The 24,683-nt window shown below is 41.1% G+C and overlaps 2 protein-coding genes across 2 annotated transcripts; one reads left to right on the top strand and one right to left on the bottom strand.

Moving 5' to 3' along the window:
- Positions 1 to 10,736: 10,736 nt before the first annotated feature.
- tssc4 (tumor suppressing subtransferable candidate 4) lies at positions 10,737 to 14,152 on the bottom strand. Its single transcript, XM_079555279.1, has 2 exons — positions 14,049 to 14,152; positions 10,737 to 12,637 (listed from the first exon to the last, which is right to left on the bottom strand). Exon 2 carries the CDS (start codon positions 12,598 to 12,600, stop codon positions 11,725 to 11,727), a length of 876 nt encoding a protein of 291 aa, XP_079411405.1. The 5' UTR covers positions 12,601 to 12,637; positions 14,049 to 14,152; the 3' UTR covers positions 10,737 to 11,724.
- Positions 14,153 to 14,461: 309 nt separating this feature from the next.
- Positions 14,462 to 21,328, top strand: shcbp1 (SHC SH2-domain binding protein 1). Its single transcript, XM_079555746.1, has 13 exons — positions 14,462 to 14,674; positions 15,038 to 15,262; positions 15,345 to 15,460; positions 15,561 to 15,769; positions 16,315 to 16,410; positions 16,488 to 16,718; positions 16,794 to 16,971; positions 17,214 to 17,334; positions 17,403 to 17,534; positions 17,981 to 18,099; positions 19,186 to 19,272; positions 19,335 to 19,473; positions 20,898 to 21,328. The coding sequence occupies exons 1-13, from the start codon at positions 14,521 to 14,523 to the stop codon at positions 21,197 to 21,199; spliced, it is 2,109 nt and encodes a 702-aa protein (XP_079411872.1). The 5' UTR covers positions 14,462 to 14,520; the 3' UTR covers positions 21,200 to 21,328.
- Positions 21,329 to 24,683: the final 3,355 nt, after the last annotated feature.

Raw genomic sequence — 24,683 nt, forward strand, 5'->3', positions numbered from 1 at the left:
ATTTACCCAAATCTAAAGGCTTCTGGAAAAGAGCGTCAAAATAGCGACGAAAACAAGGATGAAAACAAAAAAGTGACGAAAAAGTGACAAAAACACTTCGGAAAAGTAACAACAAAATAAATTTAAAAAATGACAAAAAGTGACAAAAAACAACAACAAAGCAGCAACAAATGAAGGACAAAAATGTACCAGAAAAACAGTAACACAACAAAAAAGTGACAAAAGAGCGACAAAAAAGTGACAAAATGTGACAAAAGAGTGACAAAAAAGTGACAAAAAAGTGACAAAAACATGCTGGTAAAGCAACAATAACAAAATGAAAAAGTGACGAAAAGACAGTTCAGAAATGTGACAAAACCACGGCAATGACGAAACATAAAAGTAACAATCAGTCATTTTTCTAATGAGACATTACCCTGTTGCTCTCCAGTGGAGAAGCTTTTAGATTTGGGTAAGGCCGAACTAGAGAAAATGCCCTCGGTTCAGGCGGGGAGTAAGGGGTTAAAGTGCATCAACAATCACTGTAAAAAAAAAAAAAAAATGCAAAAAAGATTTTTAAACATTCAAATTATTAAAACAAAAAGAATCTAGACCAAACAACATGATTTTCTAAGAATATGAACCGATTTGACTTACCAACTCGCTAGTTAAATCAAATTCATACTTTTCCAAGTCCTAGAAGAGATAGGATGCATTTCATAAATGACACATGATCTTTCTCTTCTCCTTGGTCGACCAAATCGGCAAATCAGCAACAAATATGGTAAAAAATGGTATAACATTCTAACCTTTTGTGCTCAGAAGAATATTTTACTGCAATGGATTTCTCATAAGTCCCCTACTGTTTCTGGATGGCGAAAGCTTATATTGGAGTTAGTCCCACTTTTTAACATGCCTGGTCCGGGTTAAAGAGGGGGTATTATGCTTTTTTCAGCCACATAGCACCAGTCTATAGGACACTACAATGATGACGAAACCTTCTGTTGGTCTGTCAATGCAGTAAATTAGAATAACTGCCTTGTATAAAATTGCTCTTTCAAAATGGCGTTAGCAAATGACTTGAAATAGGCCTCTGTCTCTTTAAAAACCTCTGACCCTTTCCGACACGCCCCCTCCACACGCTGTCTGTGGCATCACAACAACACTCCGCTCGTTGTCTCAAGTATTGAAACTACGATCGGTGCATTTTAATTTTTATTGTTGGAAAGGACCTACTGTTTATCACTTTGTGAACAATGGCCACACAGGATATTATTTGGAGACGAACCTTCCACACCGGACGCTTGGAAGGGGCTCTTGCCTGAAAAATAACTGCTGTTTGGAGGCTATCTCTTTGCATCTGCCATGCCCTATGGATCTCTAACTATACCCCCATGGACGACACCAGGATCTGCAGGAGCCCATACGATTCAAAGACGGACATTATCTGTGCAAGTGGACAATGGTTTTTCGAGGTTACCCGTTAGCTTGTTATAATCGACTACAGCTCATTGTTGATGAAAAGTCTGTAATAAACCACAAATGTGTAAAGCCAGGCTCATTGTGTGATCATCGTAAAGGCTGCTTCGAGTAGTTGCCGGCTTTATTGACGTTATTTGTGCATAATATGCTGCCTGTTTTCAATGAATGTTGTGAAGGTGAAGGTTGTTAGCTTGTCGCGGCTAATAGTGCCTTAGCTCCGGGAGAAACCACTCGGCTACGACTCACTGTAGATGAAATGTGAGCAATAAACTACACAATCAACAAGCCAAGCTCCGTGTGTGATCATCATAAAGGCTGCTTCAAGCAGTTGCCTGTTTTAGTGACGTTTTCAATGCATAATATGCTTGTATTCAGTGAATTTTCCCGTTAGCTTGTCGCGGCTAGCTTGTTAGCTCCGGGAGAAAACCACTCGGCTATGACCCATTGTAGATGAAATGTGAGCAATAAACTTCCAAATCAACAAGCCTGGCTCCGTGTGTGATCATTGTTAAACGGTTCTTTATGTGTGTGGTGGTTTTATTGACTTTATGTGTGCATATCTCTCGTTTTCACGTGATGACTCGAGGTTTAGCTTAGCATTAGCTTTCTCCGGAGGCTCTGTGCATCATCAAGGCCCAGCGCAGAACCAGACACTGAAATAAGTGTTCTTGTCACCGGTTTTAATCCTGGGTGTTTCGGTAACAGAAACACTGATGTGTGTCTTTGTAAAAGTCTGCTGTGGCTCCGGTTCACAACACATGAAGCTAATCATCCATGATGACTCTGTTTACTTCTTAGGGCTAGACACTGCGGGGAGGGGGTTCTGCTGAAGAGCAGTGGTTGGTTACTCGGCTGGTGACGAAAGGTCGGAGGCGTATCCTGGAGGTCGAGGGCGTTTCCTGAAGGAATCAGGCGTTTTATCCCTAAAATGGCTGCCATCAGAGTTTCTACAGATTACTCGAAAATACGTGAATGTGCCAAGGCAACACTTCAGGCATGGTTTTAATGAGGGAATGACTTAATAACATGATGTAAAGCTTGAAAAAGTCGATTTTGCATAATAGGCCCCCTTTAAGACGGATATATTTTATCACATATGTGACCACCATTCTGTCTCGTGCATTAGTCAACCTCTAAATAGACTTCTTCTTCTTCTTCAATGTGCAAGCTCCCTCCTGGTGTGTTGCTGAGCAGCTGTGTTGCGTTGAAAATGAAAATTAATAAAAAATATTAAAAAAATAAAAAAAATAACACATGATCTGCAATAATGATCATGATCTGATTTGACAAGTTTCTCAAAGCGCTACACTGGAGTCCTTATTCAGCTCCCCTGGGTGGACGGGCGAAAACGGGGCTGCCGATCTGCGCCATCGGCAAGGCGGTAAGGCGAGTGAAGTGATTTCACCTTATAAAAGGTGCCCACCTCAACCATCCGAGCCAATGTAAGATGGTGTCGCGCCACACTCCATATGGAAGACACTGAATCCACATTTCTGTTTCTGTCACTACAACAAGATTGTCTGATGAAAGCTGGAGAATTGACGAGTTGACAAGAAGTTTATTCTCCTTGAATCGTTTGTCTTTTTGTATCCGAGTAAATAAAGTGCACATTTGACTATCTCTGAATATAACCAGCAGAAACATCCTGGTATGCAGAGTGGATACTTGTTTCCTCTGGGAGCATCATATAAACCTTTCACACCATGAGCCATCTATGAAATAAATGAGCTCTTTGAATATAACATTGTAATAATGCATCGGTTTTATATAGCGCTTTTCTGGAAACTCAGACACTTTACATTGCATTATTCATTCACTACATACTTGATGTAAGCTACGATTGTAGCCACAGCTGCCCTGGGGTAGACTGACAGAAGCGAGACAACCAGTCTGTGCCATCAGCCCCTCCGACCACCACCACTCACTCACTCACTACATTTGGTCTCTCTTGTAAAAGAGATCTAAGATCTCAATGGGACTAACCTGGTTAAATAAAGGTTAAATTAAAAAAAAATTGCTAGGCTGGATGGTCTCCCATCCAAGTATCGACCAGGCCCTTCCCTGCTGAGCTTCCAAGGTCTGACGGGATCGGGCAGAGCAAAGGCGGTTTGGTCTTCAGCAGTGACAGCACCCACCATAACGCACATCACATAAACCTGTTAACCTGAAATTATGACCAAAACAACAGTCATTTTTTACCAAAGATAAATATCAAAATAAATGTTCCCTGGAAAATGCTCACGACTTACCACAGTTTGAGAAACACTGATCTAACCAATACCGATGTAGATTTATGATTAAAGTAACGTCTTCTGTAGGTTGAAGTCAAGTTGAGAACTAGTGCCGAAACAACTAATCGAGTATTGAAATAGTTGACAACTATGTTAGTGACAGATTAATCCACTCAAATAGAGCAAAAATAACATGAAAATTTTGTATTTTTGATGAAAAACTACTTTGTTTTTATAGTTAGGGTATGTAGTGTTTTGTACATTGTAAATTTCATAAATATCTGACCACTTAAAGCTGGGGTATTTTTCCTGTTCAAACTTGTTTCTAGCTCTCACACTCCCTCCTGTGTATTCAAATATTCAAAGAATGTAATTTCATGCAAATTTAACACCCAGCATTGAGTGGTGACAAAGTGAAGCTGGGGCAGCCAACGCCAAGATAAATTCTACTACTTTAGACTGACTTCTCCCCTCCTAGAACCACCACCGTGACCTGGTGGAGGGGTTTAATCACATTATGATCCTGGAGCTCTGTTGTCGGGGGCTTCGTGCCCCTGGTAGGGTCTCCCAGGGCAAACAGGTCCTAGGTGACGGGTCAGACAAAGAGCGGTTCAGAAGCCCCTTATGAGAGACCAACAGGCCCAGTTAGAACCATGAGGCCGTCCTTCTGTGGACCCACCACCTGCAGGAGGAGCCATTAGGGGCTGGTGCAAGTGGAAGAAGATGGATGGATGGATGGATGGATAGACTAGACTTCTATCATCCATTGCTCAAAAAAACTTTAGTTGAAGACATACAACAAGGTCTCTATTTTGCTGTGTTTACAACATACTTTGAGGTAGCACAATAAATGTATTCTACAACACCAAAAAAATCAGATACTCCAGCTTTAAGAGCCTCCCACAAACATTCACTGTAAGTTTACTCCATCACCACGTCCTCCACTTTAGCTTTATGTGGGAAAACGTTAAAAACAAAATGCATTCACCTTTCACAGCCAAGCCAAGCAATTCCCCCCCAAAAAAGTTAGTTGCAGCCCTTCTGTTCACTTTGCTCCTCATGAAAAATCATAAAAATACTTATATGTATCAGCAATAGTGACACAGTTCATGAGATTAACTAGAATGGGGCAGTATTGAGACATTTGCTCAGTGAAGAAGGACAGGACAATCAGGTTGACTAAGGTTCTAATCATCCTGAAATTGCGTCTACCTTGTAAAGACCATTTGTAATTGTAAACACCGGGCAGAAATGTGCTACGGAGACTACAGAGATAAGAAGGCTATGCGCTCTCACAGCCGGGTGCATGTCCCGACCTGTCAAACAGTGAAACCTCCTGCTCCTCAGTGCTCAGTTGTTTGGCTGTCTCTCCGCTCGCCCACGCGCTTCCCTTCTACCTTCAGTTTACAGCGACGGAGATAACGTTAAACTTAGCCATGTTGCTGTTTTATTGGGACGATAAACCTTTGCATAGGTGTGACCACAGTATCTTTGCTTCATGGCTGGGCTACAACAGAAACTCCACTGCCCTTTAACACTTTTGCTTCTATCTTTAGACATGATTGTATCTACATGACATCGCTCCATTACAGGCAGCTTCAAATTAAAACCAATTAAAAGGGCTATATCTATGTGCTGCAAAGACAGGTACTTGCAATGAATCACTCTTATAAAGAAAGTCGTTTTTCAGTCGTGCACAAGCAGTCCAATATACAGTCCCCTTTCTTTGAGGTCATAACAAAACTGTTACACTTCAATATCTTTCACAAATATAGTTTGTCGCTGACATGACTGACAAGGCAGGAGTTCTTTTATGTTATATAGCAGGAGTAGGTAAGTTTTCTTGGCGGAGGGACGATTTTCTTTATTGTAAATAGACCCAGGGCCGAAGCCGCTGATTATTAGCCCAAAGTAAAGCACAACACTGGAAAACCACTTAAAATTGCTTGAATTAAAGTTCTTCTATGTTGAACTTGAATCGGTTTGAACTAAAGATACAAATGCTAGCGCCAATGGAACAAGAATAAAAAAGAGAATAACTACTACTAGAGGTTTTATCTCGTCTAAGACCAGACCAAATCTACTCAAACCGTAGATTTAATCTGTTAATTCAAGTAGATTTATGTCATTTCTTCCTTAATAAGATTATTCTTTTTTCCAGTGCACTTCTTTCAAATGCCAGTGTTGTACATAATATATGACCTAATTGGGTGTATTGAGAGTATTTCTATTTTTTTTTATCCCATTTAACTCTAATAATGTTAAAAGTGCTCTCTGATTTGTGTAATAATGTTTCTCAAAATCATCTTGAGGGCCAGAGGTCGCAGCTCCATTACCCCTGGAGCACATTTTAATTGACACATTCAATGCTAATTACTGTATCATCCATCAAATAATTATTTCATAACTGTTTGATAAGCCTTTACAGCTGAAATTATGATCAAAACAACTCGATAACAGTCATCATAACAGACTCTAGTGCTTCTCCACCAACAGTTTAAAAAAATATTTACTGAGAAAGGCTCGTGACGCACAGAAAAAGGTCCAGCGACTCACTTTTGGACTTTTTGAACCACTGTATTAAACAACACAAGCATTAGACCTGTGGTTGTCACACTTCTCACACTAGTATCACCTGACAAAACCTTTGACAAAAAACACACCCAGATTGGACTAAATTACATACATATTGTAAACCATGTCTTAACCAGCTTATATGCATTTGCTACAGATAATAATAAAACAATATATATCTATTTACAATGAATAAAGTCCTGCAGAAGCCTGAGTAGACCTGGTAGGATTGGGATATGGACATCTTTAACTTGTCCAACCCAGTGTCTCCTTTCTTACTTGCTGATAATAATAACAATAATAATTTTTTAAAAAAAAGGCTAATCAACACAAATCTTATGGCTCACAAGTTGTGCAATTTCAGGCCTTCGTTCACTTTTGAAAGCCACAGTAAAAACATCACTGTCATCATAGTGAAAGCATGCGCGCGCAAATGCCATTAGGAATTGTTTAGACACTTAACCCACTTTCATATGTTTGTTCAAAAGTTTCTTACCTCGGCCTTCCTGAAAAACATGTTGGAGTAGCGTTGAAGTTCGCTCAGGTTCAGCAGCAGCAGCAGGAGCAGGAGCAGGAGACATCCAGCGCCGCCAACATACTCCAAAAGTTTAGTTTCAGCGCAGACGCACGGACAGGCATCACGGCTCCATCCTCGCGATTAAAACTGTGTCACAAAGAGCGCTTGTATTGCGTTAATCTTGTTGTTAACTGCTCTACTCTTCCGCATTTTTATCAGCCTTAGCGCACATGTCCGTCAGAGGTTGAGAGGTAAAGTCTAGGCGTGCCTGTCTTTCGTACCTGCTCCAGGTGACGTCTCCCTCCAGCTCACCGCTCCGGGACAATGCGAGAGGCGTTCAGGCGACACTCAGAATGTGGGTAAGAAACAAACTGGAACAGGGTTTTACATAGATTTGCATAGGAGCTGTTAAAAAAAAAGACACAAAAAAAAAGGCACATACCATGAAATTAGGGAATAATCTGCAATTCAAAGTCAAGCCTATTTCTATTAATACCTCTTAAGTTTTTACTCCGTACACAAATAACCTCACTGATGGGTTAAAAATACTTGAATAATCTACTGTAACTGGCTGATGCAGCTGAGGATCATATTAGTGAGTATCTGTCACAGGATTTCACCACAAAAGTGTGATCTCTGAAACTAGATGACACATTTTTTGTGGTTACAGCGTGTGATTAATACAGGACAGTGGTTTTCAAACTGCACTGCATAGAGGTTGGCTACTTTATTCATGTAATATAGCCTACATTTAAATTTATAAGCTCAGTGCAATTTAGAAAAAGCTGGACGGACGGATGCTTGACGGCGTCTCTGGAATCGCCCATATATGGTCATGTTTGAAAACAGTCAAGGGGGGAAACAATGGCGAAAAATCTAAACTTTCTCTAATTATTCAAAAACTACTTTTAAATGCTTTATTACTGATACAGATTGCTACCCAATAAATATACAAAGACATGGGGAGGAGAAAAGTGGTTCAACAGCCCATACATACATAAATAACGGAGAAGGCTAACATGATGCTACATGTTAGCACCGTGCTAATGCTAACGCTCGCTACGACTGTGGTTTTTTTCGCTTCGACTGAACAATCTGCTGTGGAAAAACATCCATATTTGACCCGATTTAGACTTGACTTTATTTGTATGTGATAAATAAGATTATATTCCACCAGAAAATGGCTAAACAGAGTGGTATAGAGTTCGGGAATGTGATGTCATATCGCTAAGCATTATGGGATTAGCAGCAATTGTAAACTAATGGAGATTTTAAAAGTTAAAATACTGAAGTTATTGTTCACCTTAATGTTAGGTGTATTTACCAGCAGTAACTCGGCATCTAATGGAGTTGTTCCAAGGCTTTTTTTCTCCACTTTTTATACTGTTTTAAGCTAATGTTAATCTTTGGAAATGTATGCTAACGGCTGCAAAGATGGCAGATCTCCATGGTAACTGTGGAATTTCCCAGACTCTCTAAATCTATTTAGACCAATGTTATATCTTGTTTATATAAGGCCCAAAATGATAGAAATGTAATTCATAGGCCACATTTTGCAAACTGTGTATTTAATTTATGAAATGTATTTATTTATTTGTTTTAAGGGTTTCTGGCCCCTACACTTTATAAGAAAGGACAACTCCAGAGCAGAAGCGGGTAGAGACATTCAGCAACTTACCTGAGCTGGGACTCGAACCCACAACTCTCTGCCACTTTAATTTTCAAGCACATTTTCTCCAGTTTGGCATTACCCAAATCTAAAAGTGTTGGGGATCTGTTTTGTTTTCTGCTCACCCTCCCTTTTTCTGTTATGTGCAGGGCGTGTGTGACAGGGGGCGTGGCTGGCTCCTCCAGGGGAATGAGGCACACCTGAATCAACTCCACATTCATTTCAGTCTTCAAGACCCTGGGCTGCACACCACTTCTCTGCCAGATTTTTCCGTCTACTTGGTAGAGTTTAGTGTTAAGAAAGCTGTGTGAAAACTATTTTTTGGAATCTAATATTTGTTCCCTGTGCTCAGGTGCCTCTCCTGGAGTGACTTTTCTACCAACCTATCGGCCAGCCAGCCCCCTGTCTCCACTGCCCATCCTGCCTGCCTCCTGTCTGGAAATACATTTTTGAACTTTGTTTTGTCTCCGGCTCTGCTTTGGGGTTCCTATACAAACCTTAACAAAAAGCTTCTTATAACAGTCAAAATAGTGACAAAAACGAACAGAAAATGAGGATGAAACGCAACAAAAAAGTGTCAAAAAGTAACAAAAATGCTACAAAAAGGGGCAAAAAATCGATGTAAGTGTAGCAGAAATGTGATGAAAACGCAATAAAAAGTGGCCAAAAAAAAGTTACAAAAGAGCAACAAAAAGTGACAAAAAAGGGATGAAAGTGCAGCAGAAAAGTGGCAAAAATGAGATGAAAAAGAAAGTGAGAAAAAGTGATGCAAGGAAAAAGATCAGTGAGGTCTTAGCGTTCAAATGAGGCTTTACTCTGGCCTGTCCAGTCGAGAAGCTTTTAGATTTGGGTAAAACTGAACTGGAGGAAATGCGCTTGGTTAAGGCGGATGGTAAGAGGTTAAATTAACAGTATCAAGAGATGGTCGGTTCTACCCTTTATAATAATATACATAATCACCAACGTAATGTGTAGCTAAATATAGTGCAACAAGAGTTATAGCGTCTCAACACACCTCATTCAACAATCATTTCCAAGAAAAGCCAATGCCTCATGGAATGAAAATACACAGAAGGCCTTAATCAGCTAACGTCACTCAGTCCTACAGTGACTAAGTGACCATCGTCAAAGGTCTACGCCCCGCCTTAACCCACACACTTTGGGAGAGGCTGCCAATAAAAAAAACATGCTGAAAAAGACACTGCGCTCATTTCAGTGTTAATAGTCAAACGTTAATTAAAAGTAAAGAAGATTAAAGAAATATTTGTATAACTTAAAGCTGCTTTAAACTTTAGTGACCAATTGCTGGGTTGCAGGTGACATCACAGTGTTCTAAAGGCCTATACTATTATATTGAGGAAAAATCATTTTGTCTTTGAGGAAATGTTTGGTCTTGTACAGAGAGATCATGGACCCAGTGACTGATGTTATCATTTTTTTAACCCATACATTTTCTTTTTAGCTATGACTTGTGGAAGTGTCATGCTGTTAGTAGGAAAAACTGGCTCCTGCCCCCGCCAGTGACATCATAATCTAACCTGCAACCCAGCAATACACTCCGACCATAGCTCTGAGGCCCTCACAGAACAGCTGTAATTATACTGAGAGTAGATTACGCACAGGTGGCCTCTATTTAATGGTTAGGCCAAGGTGTGAACATTCTGCAGTCATTATGAATATTCTAAAAGCAATTTAATGCACTCAGAAAAATTGTGTGAATACGCCCCACTTTTCTACTTTTTGAAAAATAACAGAATCATGTATCATTTTGCTTTCACTTCGCAGTTGTCTCTTACTTGTGTGTGAACTTTCAGTAAAACGTTCAAAATAAAATCTTCATGTTTATGGTTGTAAACATGACAAAATGTGCAAAAAGTTCAAGGCGTATTAGTACTTTAGAGAGGCGCTGTAACCAACTTATTGATTCAAAACTGCCATGCAAAATCCAAGCCTCTGGGACGATAAAAGTGGACAGAGAGAGTGTTGTGCCGTGTGAATGTGGCATATTCAAACAAACCTTTTAAGATAACAGGCAAATGAAGCAGCTTTTATCGCACTGAACCACTTTGAATGTTTGAGTACCCAAACCTTTTAAGGATAGGAGAACATGAAAGGTATAGCTAATCCATTCTTCTGAGGTCTGCTGCTTCATTTTCGCAAAAACAACAAAAAACAGTTGATCTTTTAAGTTTCGAAAGACGATTTACTTTTACACAACATTTCGAAAACACACACAAAGATAACTCATTGACAATATCGTTTAACTCGACATACAAGTACAGTTAAGGCCTACAAAAGAAAATTCTATACATTATAAGTCATACAAATTATTCTGATACAGATTTTTACATCTTATCTAGACGACTTTTAACGACAAGTTGCATCCAATTTATCAAAGCAAGCAGGGAAATAAAAGGCGAAACAGTTTATAACAAGGTCAAGAAAGTCGGTTCAAAAAAAGACCATCATCAAGTGTGGCCATTTTTAATTACTACAGTAGAGAGAGTAGAGATCTAAAGTTATTTAAAATCAAGCATAGTACAAAAAACTGCCCTAAAGTCCTTCTACTTTAGTACTAAATACACCTTAAAGTCTACTACGATGGTCAGAAGTAAGAACGTTATGTCAAACATCGTAACTTTTGAGTCAAATGGAGTGAAGATGGTCACAACTACAGTGATCTAGGGCCGCAACTGAACATGTGTTTGTCATTAAAAAAAAAACTATAATAGTCGGCACAATCCGATTAGTCGTTTCAGCGCTAAACCGTGCCCCGTCGTCACCTCACCGCTAGGAAGTGTAATAACAGTACATGTTTTGTTTACGTTGGCAGTCAATCTACTCATCTACAGACGCAGGCACATAGACAAGACAAAGCAGAACTTAAGGAACAGTACCATTGTAGAAAGATTTAAGAATCCCGACGACCGCGCAATTAGAAAGGCAATGGTTGATTATTAACACCAAAAAAAAATTGGAATGGAAAAAGGCTCCAGACCCACTAACCGATGAAGTGGCCGACTAAGCTAAGCTAGTATTTTCAAGTTCTATTTGCGTCGATATTTATAAGGAAGACAAATGTAAATGCAATATTACAACTTATTAATATGCTGCATTGTATTTAACATTAGACTAGTGGCAAAACCTGAAAATTGACTTCAAAATCTCCGTCCTTTAGAGATTTTCGTAGCTTTTTTTTTCTTTTTTTCATTTTGCCATCAGTCTATACACACACTTTTCCTATATTCTTGAATCATAGCACTGGTATGAGCCTAGATGTGGCTACTCTCCGCTGTGCTCTTCCTGTACATTTTGTGGTGAGTTTTCTTGAGCGCAGCAAATCCCGAATTAGCCTCTTGTGTTACATCATCATCATCTTCCTTTTCGACGCTAATCAGTTTTTTCTCAACGTCCGCGTCGACTTTGTTTTGCTTCTTTTGCGCTCCTTTCTTGCCCTCTTCCTCGTCGTCCTCTTCCTCCAAATGGCAAAGACGCATGCCCTTTTCCTTGCCCTCTTTTTCCAGCTTGTTCGCAGGCTGATCCTTGCCCACCCGGTTGGGTTTGGAGAAGATGATTTTCTCCTCGGAATTGAAGGAGTCCCGGTTTACCGGTTCGTCTTTCTTTTGCAGCAGACTCGCCAGATACTGATGTGCCACCCGGCTATTGCCCCGGTCGCTAGTTTCAGCAGCATCTTCCAAACTGTAGTGGGTCCAGCGATCCGGATTCACCATGTAATCAGGGACCCCGCGTTTCTTTGCCGGGATCGGGCTGGCCGAAGGAGGATGACTCGTTTTGCGGCTCGGCGGCGGAGCAGGGCGAGCGAAAACGCCATCTATGACATTATCCTGGCCCAAAGAGGAAGACGTCATTTTGGCCATGGTATCCAAGCAGTCGAAGATGCTGTGACTGCGGCTGGAAAATCCAGAGCCCCCACCTCTGAGGCTGAAGGGGTTGCTTTTCGGGGCAGGAGCCTGGGGTACGTTTTCTGTTGCTTTGTCCAGGTCGTCGTCATCCTCATCGTCATCTCCATCCAGCTCAGGGTCAAAGGGCGCGTTGTTGGGGGCTTCTTCCGGCTCGGATTCGTCACTGGCTGACAGCTCATTCTCATCATCGCTCTTCGGCGACTTGCCATTTTTATCGTCACACATTTTTTTACCAAGGGGATAAGGAAGTCTCACCAAAAGTCTAAGAGAACAAACAAGGGGTTAATGAGATGCACCTTAGTGAGAAAATGTCCTAAATCGTTACGTAACTGACTTTATCAAAGCTGATAAAACTATTCTGACCACAGTATTAAATGTTAACACAGTTAACAATAGTACACAATCACCTTTAAGGCTCTATACCTGTTTTTTTCTATATCTTTGTTTCCATTGTTTAGATTTAGAATAGTATATAACATCCCAATTCTTAACAGGTATGAGTTTTTAAGCATTCATTTCACTACCTTCAGGGTCACTTTTTCAGGATATTTGTCACAATAATGCTTACAACAACAATGTACCTGCATTGTAAGCATTTAAATAAATGTACAATGTGTTTTCACAGATGTCTACTTTCAAAATTCACTTTAGGAGGGAAAAAAGGTTAATTCCACTACCTGGGAAAAATATTACTTATAGGGCCTTTAAGGCCCAGTGCAAGGTGTATATTAAAAATTGTGCCTCTCAGTGTCATAACAGTGTTTACAGATGTAGTGTAAATAGTATGTGCTTAAACACAACTCATGGTTTAACTGTCATGGTTTAGTCACAATGTGATTTTTTTTTAGGTTGTGTACTTTATCTCTGGGTTAGAATTAAACCCAGTTAACCCTAGACTTAAGGCGTATTGATTATCCACTGAATCTATTCTTATTACTTACAGATAATGGGCCACAGACATTTTGTGCTAGTGATCATTATAAAATTCAGCAGACTGTCATCAAATGTGTTTTTAGAAACTATCCTAAAGTTAATAATTTTACAATAACGAAACACATTCATAATGATACTTGTTATGGGCTTCATCAGGTCTGAATGTAAATATCAGAGATATCGACTCATGTTATTCTGTAAGCTGCTCCCATTTCCCTCTAAGCCATTGTTAGTGAGACTAACGGTGAACGGCTGAGATCTTACAGTCTAACACTCAGTCTGGTGTCTGTTTTAGCAGCTTTGAAACTGTAAAAACAGATTTTTTTTCAAGTTTCTTTGTGTAAAGAAAAGGAAAATCTGTAAAAGACATGATGAGTACCAAAGGCTCATGATGAATGAGGAAAACACTGCGCGTACCAAGGACACACATTCACACAATTTCAGGTTGTCAACATTTGCGACTTTATTTTAAAATTTCGTATATTACACCACGTTTTTGTAACGTTGGATGACGTAGACGTATGTGGCAGTGACATCCCTTCAGTAGGCATGGGTTCTGTTTTGTTTATACGGTAGCTTGCTAGGTTAGCGTGCTAATGCTAACCACTGCGACATTGTGCTGTGCGAAGACTGAAAAGCTCCGTACACCCAGATCGCCGACGCCCCAGTATAATCACTTCTTTTGCTGCACAGCATAATGCTGAAACATGAATTAGGTGGATGACATTTGTCATCTTTACCTTTTTGCTGGCACAACGACCTGTGCAGGTTGTGTCAGCTACACACTTCTTCTACTGGAATGAGGGAGTTGCAGTACGATAAATACAACAGGCGCACCATCTAGCGGCCATTGATGAAGGTACACGCAGGCACATCGAGTATAAAAATGTCATTTCAAAAATTTCAATTTTGTTTGTCCCCTTTCTGTTGGAAAAGTAACATTCACCTTCTAGTATTATTGGCTAATATAAAATTAATATAAATTAATAATATAAAAGTCCAGCTCCAGCCGTGCGCATGCGCAGTGTGGACGGTCTCATTGGGCAGCGCTGTTATGAAAGAGGGAGGGCGCTTCTGTTCGTTTACTTTCTCGGATTGGCTCCGCTCTGTGAACCGGGGAAAGTTTGAAAGTAGCTGGGTGGGTTACATTTTTATGGTTGTGCACGGGTACACGGACATTTCTGTTTGGTACTTGTGTCTGCGTTGAATTTAATGGAGTCTTGTGAAAAACGGCCGGTTGTAGATGCGAGCATGGCTGAAGTGGTGTCAGATTTAGACTCGTACGTTCATTTGGAGCTCGAAGAGGAAAACAACAACTGCTGCACCAGCTCCGATGACGGACCAAACGAGGCCCCAGTGACTCAAGGTTTGTTCAAAATAATGATCCTATCGCTAAATAGTCTTTGTTTTTTGTTTTTGGGGTAGGCCGAGAATTTTAATTCGCTTTATAGATTTATATCGAGCTATCAAGTTGACAATTATTAACTTAGACAGTTGGGCCGTGCAGATCATTATGTTTTAGTTAGGCTAACTTAACGTATTTTTAACATAGCGTATTTTACTGCTTTGGAACTGACTTGATTTTCTTGCCTACTGTTGGTCTTAAAGTACATCTGTTTAATAAGTAACTCGTGGAAGTGGTTAAGCCAGGGCCAGTACAAAGCAAAGGGGTTTTACTTGGGGACTACAGAAAAAATGTGCTCATCTAACGCATTTTTGTTCCAAACAGCTCTTTTTCAGGATGCAGAGGATGCAGAGGATGACGAGGACAGTGAGAGCAATGAAAGCAGTGGAGATGACAGTGGGACAGACCACTTTGGCACAGAGAAGTCAGGCACTCAGCTGCAGAGGTGTGAACGTCATGTCGAATCGAGCTCCAACCTCCCAGACACTTTCCAGACCAGCCACCTGCTCTTCTACGAGAGGTTCAAGGCCTACCAGGACTACGTGCTGGGTAAGACTCTTCCACCGTTACCGAAATGGACCAAAACTACATGAATAAAGTAGAATATTAACCTCAGATTTTTGTTCCATAGGTGACTGTAAACCATCAGAGGTGAAAGCCTTCACAGCAGATTATCTGGATAAGGTTGTGGAGCCGTGTGACTGGCAGGCCCTGTGGTCCACAGATGTCTTTGATGTTTTAGTGGAGGTCCGTTTTCAAAAGAAAGTTGCTTAACACCAAAACATGACACCGACACCAATACAAACAGGGATACTGGCACTTCCACTGATGCTGTTGTTGCTTACAGATTCGAGACGTGGACTTCAAGGATCTCAAGGCCATTGTGCGCCTGGTTCTGCCGTTGCAGTGTGAGGCCAAAGGCTGTGAGCTGAATGAGGAGAACATGAAGTCTCTGCTGGAAGCCACGCAGCACCAGGTCCCGCTGAAGGAGCTGCATGTGGTTTACGAGGAATCTGGGGAGTTCGATCAGACCGCACTTGCTATTGAACATCTCAGGTGGGCTATTTGCTGTGAAATGCTGACGATTAGTGACACATTTAAGAACAATAAAATTAGAAGAAAAATATGATTTCCAGAGTTCTCAGTAAGAAGGTCCCGGGTTCCGGGGCAGCCGGGGCCTTTCTTTGTGGAGTTTGCATGTTCTCCCAATGCCTGCGTAGGTTTCCTCCAACCACTAAAATATGTCCAATATGCCGTGTGGATGGAAATCAGCCCATGGCTACAATCCTGCGTGGTGTGTTAACATGCATGAGTCCCATGTGTGTTTATTAACATGCTCTGTCCCCACCAAATACACAAATGAAATAACATTATTTTTCAGGTGATAAATGCAGAAGAAAAGCGTTCCTATGGCGATTCAAGTCTATCTTATCTCAGGAATTTATTACAAAAGTTATTTACAAAATAAGGGCTTACTACGTTTAGCGTCAGAAATGTCTGGATGTACACACATGACCTGAATAAAACTATAATAATAATACTCAACAATGCAGTTTGTGTTTTGCTGGACCTGAACTTGTATTGTGTCATTTTAATCTTAGATTTTTCTACAAACACATTTGGAGACAGTGGGATGAAGAAGATGAGGATGATGACTTTGACTACTTTGTCCGATGTGTTGAGCCTCGTCTCAGACTGTGAGTTCTGTCCCTCCCTTTTCGATATGTATGCATCATGCACACTTAAATTTGGATAAACTATTGTCAACCTGTAGGTACTATGACATCTTGGAGGACCGAGTGCCCTCTGGCTTGGTCGTAGAGTACCAGACCTTACTGGATAACTGCTCCAAAGTCTTCAAGCAGTTCTCTGTCCTGCGCAGCGGCATGAGCTGCGATTCAGACTCTGAACTTGACAATGTGTCGATGGTGGAGGGTCTCCAACTGTACGACCAACTGGAAACCTACAAACGCAAACTGCACATCATTGAGAACCCCCTGCTACGGTAGGGCGCTACATTAAAGCCAACAAAGTCAGGCTTTTGCACTGTATTTACAGGTTTTTTCCCTCCATATTCTAGATATGTTCTGGGCTACAAAGGCAATGCCAGGCAGCAGTGTGTGCAGAGCCGCGGGCCCAGAGACTCCGGGTTGAGGGTGGTCCATGTGGTCACATCCTCCTGCACCACTGTCCAGCTCCAGTCCCTCCTGAATGACAGACTCCTGCCCATGTACTCAAATGAGGACACAGAAATAAAGGTGAGCAACAACGTTCTGTCTGACTCTGTAGATCAGCTGGACTCATCCTGGGAGGCGTGGCCTGATCTGCAGTTTTCATATTCTGAGCATTTTTGCATGTGTTTTTCAATTAATTTTTTTCTCTGAACAATATGATGCCCAAAAGGAGTAAAGGGAGACGTAAATTACTATAAAGCACATTAAAGTCTAATAATGCATAATCATTGCAAGAAACCACCATCTTATGCGTTTCTTTTGTTCAGTTTTACGGAGAGCCAGTGTCGGCCGTGGGCTCTTGTCATGAAGGCGATGTGGTCATTGTTCTGCCAGGCATCTACAACGTCACCAACTCCATCAACCTGCCAGATTCTATTACGATGGAAGGTAATATTGAGCCTGATGCTCATGGGAAAAAATACAAATAAAATGCATTAATGTCGTGTGTCTTTTAGGCTTTGGTCTCCCAGATGAGGTGGTGATTGAGAAGAAAGGAAAGGGAGACTCGTTTATCGACTCTACGGGAGCTGCCGTCAAAATATCCAACATAAAGTTTATCCAGCATGATGCTATTGAGGGCATTGTGTGTAAGTGTCTGTCTTTGTATGGCTGCACAATGTTGGTAACTGTACTTTATTTTAAACACATCCAGGAGAAGCAAACGTTAGAGTAGACCAATATATGAACTGTTATAATATAAGAATTTGCCATTTTTAATTGATTGCGAGTTTAGAGGGACTATACGGAGTATATAAATATGTTTAAATTATCTATTTTACTCCCCCTACATGTTCCGGCAATGTCCGAACATGTAGAATAAGTCCAGACCTGTTCACCACACCTGCCTCTAAAATCCTGCACTGTCACTCAAAAAAAAGTTGTTGCCGTCATGCACGAGCTTAATATAGAAGGTGCAATTACACGTATGACCTGAGGTGGCAGCAGTGAGCATAAAATGGCCAACTTTCATCTAGCCCCCTTAAATTCACCTAAGCATAATTCTGACCTTTTTTGTGCTGTGTTGGATACGCAGGTGTGCGTCAGGGGAACCTCAACATGGAGAACTGCGTGTTACAGTGCGAGACCACCGGGGTGATTGTCAGGACATCAGCCCAGCTCACCATGAACATCTGTGACCTCTACGGATCCAAGGTACAACGGACAGACCAAGATGCACATTATTTAGTGTTAATCCAGTCAAGAGAAGTACATCACCTATAATGGTCTGGGGTTGACACAATTGGTCAGGTCTCGGTTTAGTAACACTATGTGACCAAAGAATGAGGTCTGCTGACTGAACCTGAATGACCAGGTTATTCAGTCATTCCATTCCTGACCTTAACTCAGTTGAGAATCTGGATGTTCTGGAGAAGTGCCCTGACTCCAATCATCAATACTAGATCTTAATGGGAAATGAATGCAGCTTTGGACAGAAATAATCTTTGTTAAAGCTTGGCACAAAAAATGGCAAGGCAAGTTTATACACAAGGCAATTCAAAGTGCTTCACAGTTGCATAAATATAAGAAAACAAATACAATCAATAAAAACATCAACATAGAATTAATCAATTATAGTAAGAGGCAAGAGTGTAGATAAAATGCCACAGCAAATGCCATAATCAAAGCTAAAGGTGGTCCAATGAAATAATAATTCATTTTTGATCTGTGGGTTTTGGATGACCAGGCAGTGGATGATAAGAATTTACATTTAAGAACATTTCTACGCCTCTGCACCTACAATGACTCACACCTTCATTATTGGATGCTCTACAGCTTGGGTTATTCAAGATACCATTTCATCTGATTGATAAACAGCCGGCAATAAAGTGTACCTCTCTGATACTATTTAATGTGAATAAAATCAGAATCAGAATAGAAAATCAACAGCAAGGTCTGTAAAAAGATGCTCAATTCATGCGCAAATGAGTGCATATTTGAATCAGAAAAGATCGCGCTGGTACTTGTCGTGGGTGTGCCTGTTTGCACACTAGGTCCAATTTGCATTTTATTCTCAATCGTTGAAATATTAATGTTTGCATTTTATTAGAAACATTTATAGTGCGTCTACTTTACAACACTGACACTGACAGACCTGACTGTGGAAAATGAGGTCAATTCTTTACTTTCTAATTCAGTTCTGGCAGGTTTAAAGTCAAGACAAGCCCATTATCTGAAACAGGAGATGATTTTCTTCCCTTAGGCTGTGTCTGTGTCTTAACAAATTGTCCGTTTCCACAGGGAGCTGGCATCGAGATTTACCCCGGCAGCGTGTGCAGTCTGATTGGAAATGGCATCCACCACTGCAAAGATGGGATTCTCGTCAAGGTGAGCTCTTTTGATTTGTCACACCGATACTGATTAAATGACGATATTTTTAATCTCCGCAGGACTTTGCTGATCCGCTGGACGCAATGCCCTCAATCACAATGGAGAACAATGTCATCCACAACAACGAGGGCTATGGCGTGATCCTGGTGAAGCCCAGCACGGGGGAAGAGCAGGCGGTTTCTCTGGAAAAGCTTGAAGGTAAAGTGTGCAATGTCCACTAGATATTTGCAGCTCACACAGTTGATGGGCTAATCTCTCAGGTTTATGAACAATTGATGAACATGCTTACACCGCGTTCCAAATTATTATTATGCAAATGACATTTTTCTCAGATTTTCTAAACTGTCAACTCAAATGAGAGCCAGCATAATTTTCAAGTCTTTAACTGTTAGAGGATCATAAAGATGCGGTTGGAAAAAAAAATTCCCAGCGATGACAGTATTTTAAAAAAAATATATATATAGTAAAAAACCTCAATATACTGTTCCAAATGATTATGCAACTCAGGGTTTCCACACATTTTAAAGCTTGTATTCAAAAGCTATTTCAATCAAAAACGTCTTAAGTTATATTTTAACATAGGAGCCCTTCTTTGATAGCAGCTTCAAAATTCTTAAATCCATTAAACTTGAGAGTTTAGCAGCCAGTGATGCAGACGTTTTCTTTACAGTATGACATGGGGCGTTGTCATGCATGGAAGATGATCTTGTTCGGGAAAGCACAGCTCTTCTTTTTGTACCATAGAAGACAGTGGTCAGTCAGAAACTCCATATATTTTTCAGAGGTCATTATCACACCTTCAGGGAGCCTAAAGGGGCCGACCAGCTCTCTACCCATGGTTCTGGCCGAAAACATGACTCCGCCCCCTCCTTACTGACGTCACAGCCTTGTTGGGACATTGTGGCCATTCACCAACCATTCACTACTCCATCCATCTGACCATCCAGGGTTACACGACACTCATCAGTGAACAAGACTGTTTGAAAATGAGTCTTCGTGTATTTCCACTGCAGCCGTTTCTGTTCATCAGCTTCCATGAACAGTTTAGGGGAGGCCCGGATAGACGGTTTATGCAAAACTGCAGCCTCTGGAGGGTCCTACACCTTGATGTTTGTGAGACTCCAGAGGCACCAGCAGCTTCAAATACCTGTCTGCTGCTTTGTAGCATCTGTTCTCTTAATCTGATGTGTTTGTCTGGCAGAAACCGTCCACATTGTGCCTTTATCTGCACAAACCCGTGTGTGTCTGAATCAGCCACAATCAGTATGATGATTACACTTAATCTTTCATGAAATAGCGAAGGTTTTCACACCTAGACCAAGGCATTCAACTATTTCACGCTTTTCATCAACAGAGAGATCCTTTTTCTTTCCCTTATTGCTTGAACATGATGATCTGCTTAATAATGTGGAACATCCTTTTTCAGTAGTTTTTCTCTTAACTGAGCATTAATCTGACAACTAATCATCCCAGGTCTCTGAGAGCCCTGAGACACAACACCATCCATGAGTTTCATTGAAAGATGTTTTTTTTTTTTTTTTTACCTTTATGGCACTGAAATACAATTTGCATAATAATTTGGAACGCAATGTAATACAGAATATCTTGTCTATATTTACCAGAAAACTCCACAAAGCCAGCTGAGAAACCGCACGGCTCTCTCACCGAACCTCAGCTCGTCACCACCTTCGCCACGCCCCCGAACAAGCCCCCCTCGGACGACTACACCGGGGACGGCTCGGACGGCGACCTGCTGGCGGCTTCGGCCAGAAAGTGGCAGTTGTGTCGCCAGCTGAGCCGCAGCAAAGAGGCCACCTGCAGCCGGCCCGTGCAGGATCTGCTCAACCACGAGATCTTTGTGTCGATTCAGGGAAACCAGTTCAGGCGCAACGGGATGGGAGACTTCGGCACCTTCATCTGCTGAAACTGAACTTGCCCTGACGTCTTAACACAAAGCCATTGTCCATAGTTACTACTTCAGTTGTACATATAAATTCCAAAGAGTATTTCCGCTTTGATCTGAGCCAATTCACTCGATTAGAGCCATATTTTGAACCCCATGATTGTGCAGTAGGCACTTTTTTGCACATGCTTTTATCTTATTTATTCTTCTGGGCTAAAGATATGGAGTCTGATGTTTTTATTTTATTTTTTTCATATATAAATATACCTTCTGAATACACTTGTCACTTTGGAAGCTAATTCTTTGCTGTAATATAGTTTTGTTCAAGAGGTTTTGGTTTGTTTGTTGGGTGCACTGAATTCAATGTCACAGTAGGAAAATTGTTCACCTTTACTCACGGTTTACAAGGTTTTTGTTGTATTTACGTCCACGGTGGGGGTTTAATGGATCTCCACGTGTTTTATAGATTGGTGGTTGTTCAAACGCTCGGATACAAGCCCTGACAATTTTTAATCAAATGTATTAATACTCCATTTGTAAAAGTGACGGATTAAAAATATTGTCGAAATCCCAATGTGTATTACATATTTTACTGGTTACTAAAAAGCTGCACTAAAAATACATGTATGTGATTTTTCATTGTGCTGCGTTTATCTGAGTGTCCTGGGGCTCTGGGCTTCAGCTTTGTCTTTGACATCTTTGGCCTGGGTGTTTTCTTAATCCAAAACACACCTTTTCCTACAGACATGTAATAGTGATAGAAGGTAGGGTTGGGTTAGTGTATTAAATCAGGCGATCTTGCCCCCTTTCAATGTTGACATTCAGGGCTACCACATTTATTTTGCGACTTCAACTACAGTTTTGCTCCTGTCAGAGTTCAGTGTCTCTGACCTCCCAGCAAGTGAGTGATCAGTTATTTCAGTCAGCTGGTCATTTATACCCGTTCAAAATATGCCATATTTTGTTTCTTTCTCCTGCGGCTGTTTGTGCCAAGGACACAGCCTTCACCAGAAAGGTCTCACGTATCTCAGGAATGGATGCACCAAAAAACAAGTTTCCATCCTCATTATTTTGTTCCCAAATTCCTAATTTTCCAGTAATTTTGGAGCATTTTTGTCAGGTCCTCCCATGACGCTTTTCTTCCATTTTATTAGACATGACACTGGTAACTATTCTCACTGAGGCATTTCAAAAAAGTAGTAAGGAACTCGTGCTCCTACAGGCCGTATGCCCCACTGCAGGTGTCGTAGCATGTTACTAATTTTCCGTGAGAGTAAATACTACGCTGACAGAAAAGACAAAGGGAGAGACGGATTATTGTATATTAGGGCTGGGACAAAATATCGGATTGGATTTGGATCGCAAAAAATTCTTCCAACAGACTCAAAAGTAATAAATGAAATATTGGTGGATGAAAGTGGATAAAACAGACTCTGCTCTGCATTATCAAAAACGGATACAGCATGAACAAACTATTTTTTTTTTTGTCTTGAAGATGTGTTGCACATTATAGGATTTAATCTATGTTTATAATATCACTTTTGTTTGTAAAGATCCAAACTTCATGAATTTAGGCTTTGACTGACCCATATAGTTTCCAAATAGTTTCTTTAACAATTTGGATAATACTGTTGCCATCAATACTAAACATGCTCCTAATGACCAGCTCAACACAGATAGACACTTGGGGCGACAGTGGTGCAGATGGTGCAGCAGGGCATCTCATGGTCGGAAGGTCGAGGGTTCAAATCCTGGCTCCTGCAGGTGCACACCATTGTTGTGTCTTTGGGCAAGACACTTCACCCACCTCGCCTCCAGTGTCTGTGAACAGAAGTGTGAAAATTAGCCATTTATTCATTTGGACAAGACTCAGAAGCAAGTGTCACTCACATGTATCCAGCCCACGTCCCTCTGGAGCAGTGATCATGTGGCGTTGGGGTCAGGACGCCCTCTGCTGGTGCGATGGTCACGCCCGGATGTGGTCAGTCCCACGGACAGTTCTTTTCATCTTTAATATGTGGCATTAGTCATAAATGGAAGACAAAATTCACCATAAGAGCGATCGCTGTTATTGTTTACTTCCGCAATTTTCGCCGGATGTTTTGGTGAATGGTCGGCAGCAGCTGATGCGTCCAGGCCTCTAACACGGTTTATAAAATGATAGATCTGTTACAGCACAAGGGAAGCAATGCCCTGTTTATGAAAATTGTTTTTGCCGATCATAGGATTTTTATCATTTGTTTAAAACGTAAAATGCCTCCCACGGCCCCCGGGTGTGACGACATCGCGATCGCTCGTATCCCAGAATCAAAGAGTTAATGCAGCCGTTTCTGACTAAGGTTCATTTAAAATTTGCCTTTTATTTTAATTATTCTACTTTTAGTTATTAAAATAATCAATCCAATCAATCAATCAATGGTTTTGTATAGCCCAATATTACAACAGGAGTTGCCTCACAGGGCTGCACCGAACATTAAGGCAATAAAACAGAGCAGTAAATATTACAATGTAAAGTTCAGGCGAATGAAGTATTCAGGCAAACATAATGTCTAAATAAGCGTCGGCAGCAGGTGGCAGCAGGTGTCCGCTGTCCTTAGACTCTCCAGCACAGCGAGGAAAAACTCAAAAACCCAGGGGGAAAACGGGAAACCTTGGGGAGAACCACAGAAGGAGAGATCCACTCCCATGGACGGACAGGCCATAGACCGAGTGCCGAAGGGAGTCCCTCAGCAGATGGGCCAAGATCGCAGACCGTCCAGTCCTTGGTGTCCAAGTCTGGTAGGCAGAGTTCCTCTGGTCAGCCGAGGTCCTCCATTCGATCTAGAAAGGCACTCCCGAGGGGGAGTGGGACAGGAGACACCATGTGAATAGTAATGAACAGACTACAGATAAAAGAAATATTGTAAATAAGTCTATGCCATGTTTCTACAGGTTTTAAAAACAAAAACACAACATAGACAAATCATCTCCTCACTTAAACATTTTTTGGGGAAATAAAAACTGCAGCAGAAGAAGCAGGATGTGAGAGAACCAGACCTAGACCCCTACAGTTAAATCAGCTTTAATAATCATTAAGGAACAGAACTGACAGCACGGTAGTACATCGGTTAGTGCTCATGCGTCACAGCTCGAAGGTCCCTGGTTCGATTCCCACCAGGGACGGGGCCTTTCTGTGAGGAGTTTGCATGTTCTCCCTGTGTCTGCGTAGGTTTCCTCCGGGTACTCCGGTTTCCCCTACCATTAAAAACATGTTCAATAGGCCAGGATGAATGAGAGTCTGACTGGGGGACGACAGATGTAAATTAGCCCAAGGCTAAAATCTGGTGTGGCGTGTTTACATTCAGTAAATAAAACTATATAAGAAATTTAATTCGAAGAACTTTATTTTTCATTTGTGGTCTGGTCCACTCGCACATCCAAACCAACTTACCAAGTCTGATAGTTGCGAGCTTACCTAAACCAAACTGAACTTTTGGTCCCTGTTACTTCAGTATAATAATATTTG

Source organism: Gobius niger (assembly GCF_951799975.1).
Source record: "Gobius niger genome assembly, chromosome: 4".
Classification (NCBI taxonomy): domain Eukaryota; kingdom Metazoa; phylum Chordata; class Actinopteri; order Gobiiformes; family Gobiidae; genus Gobius; species Gobius niger.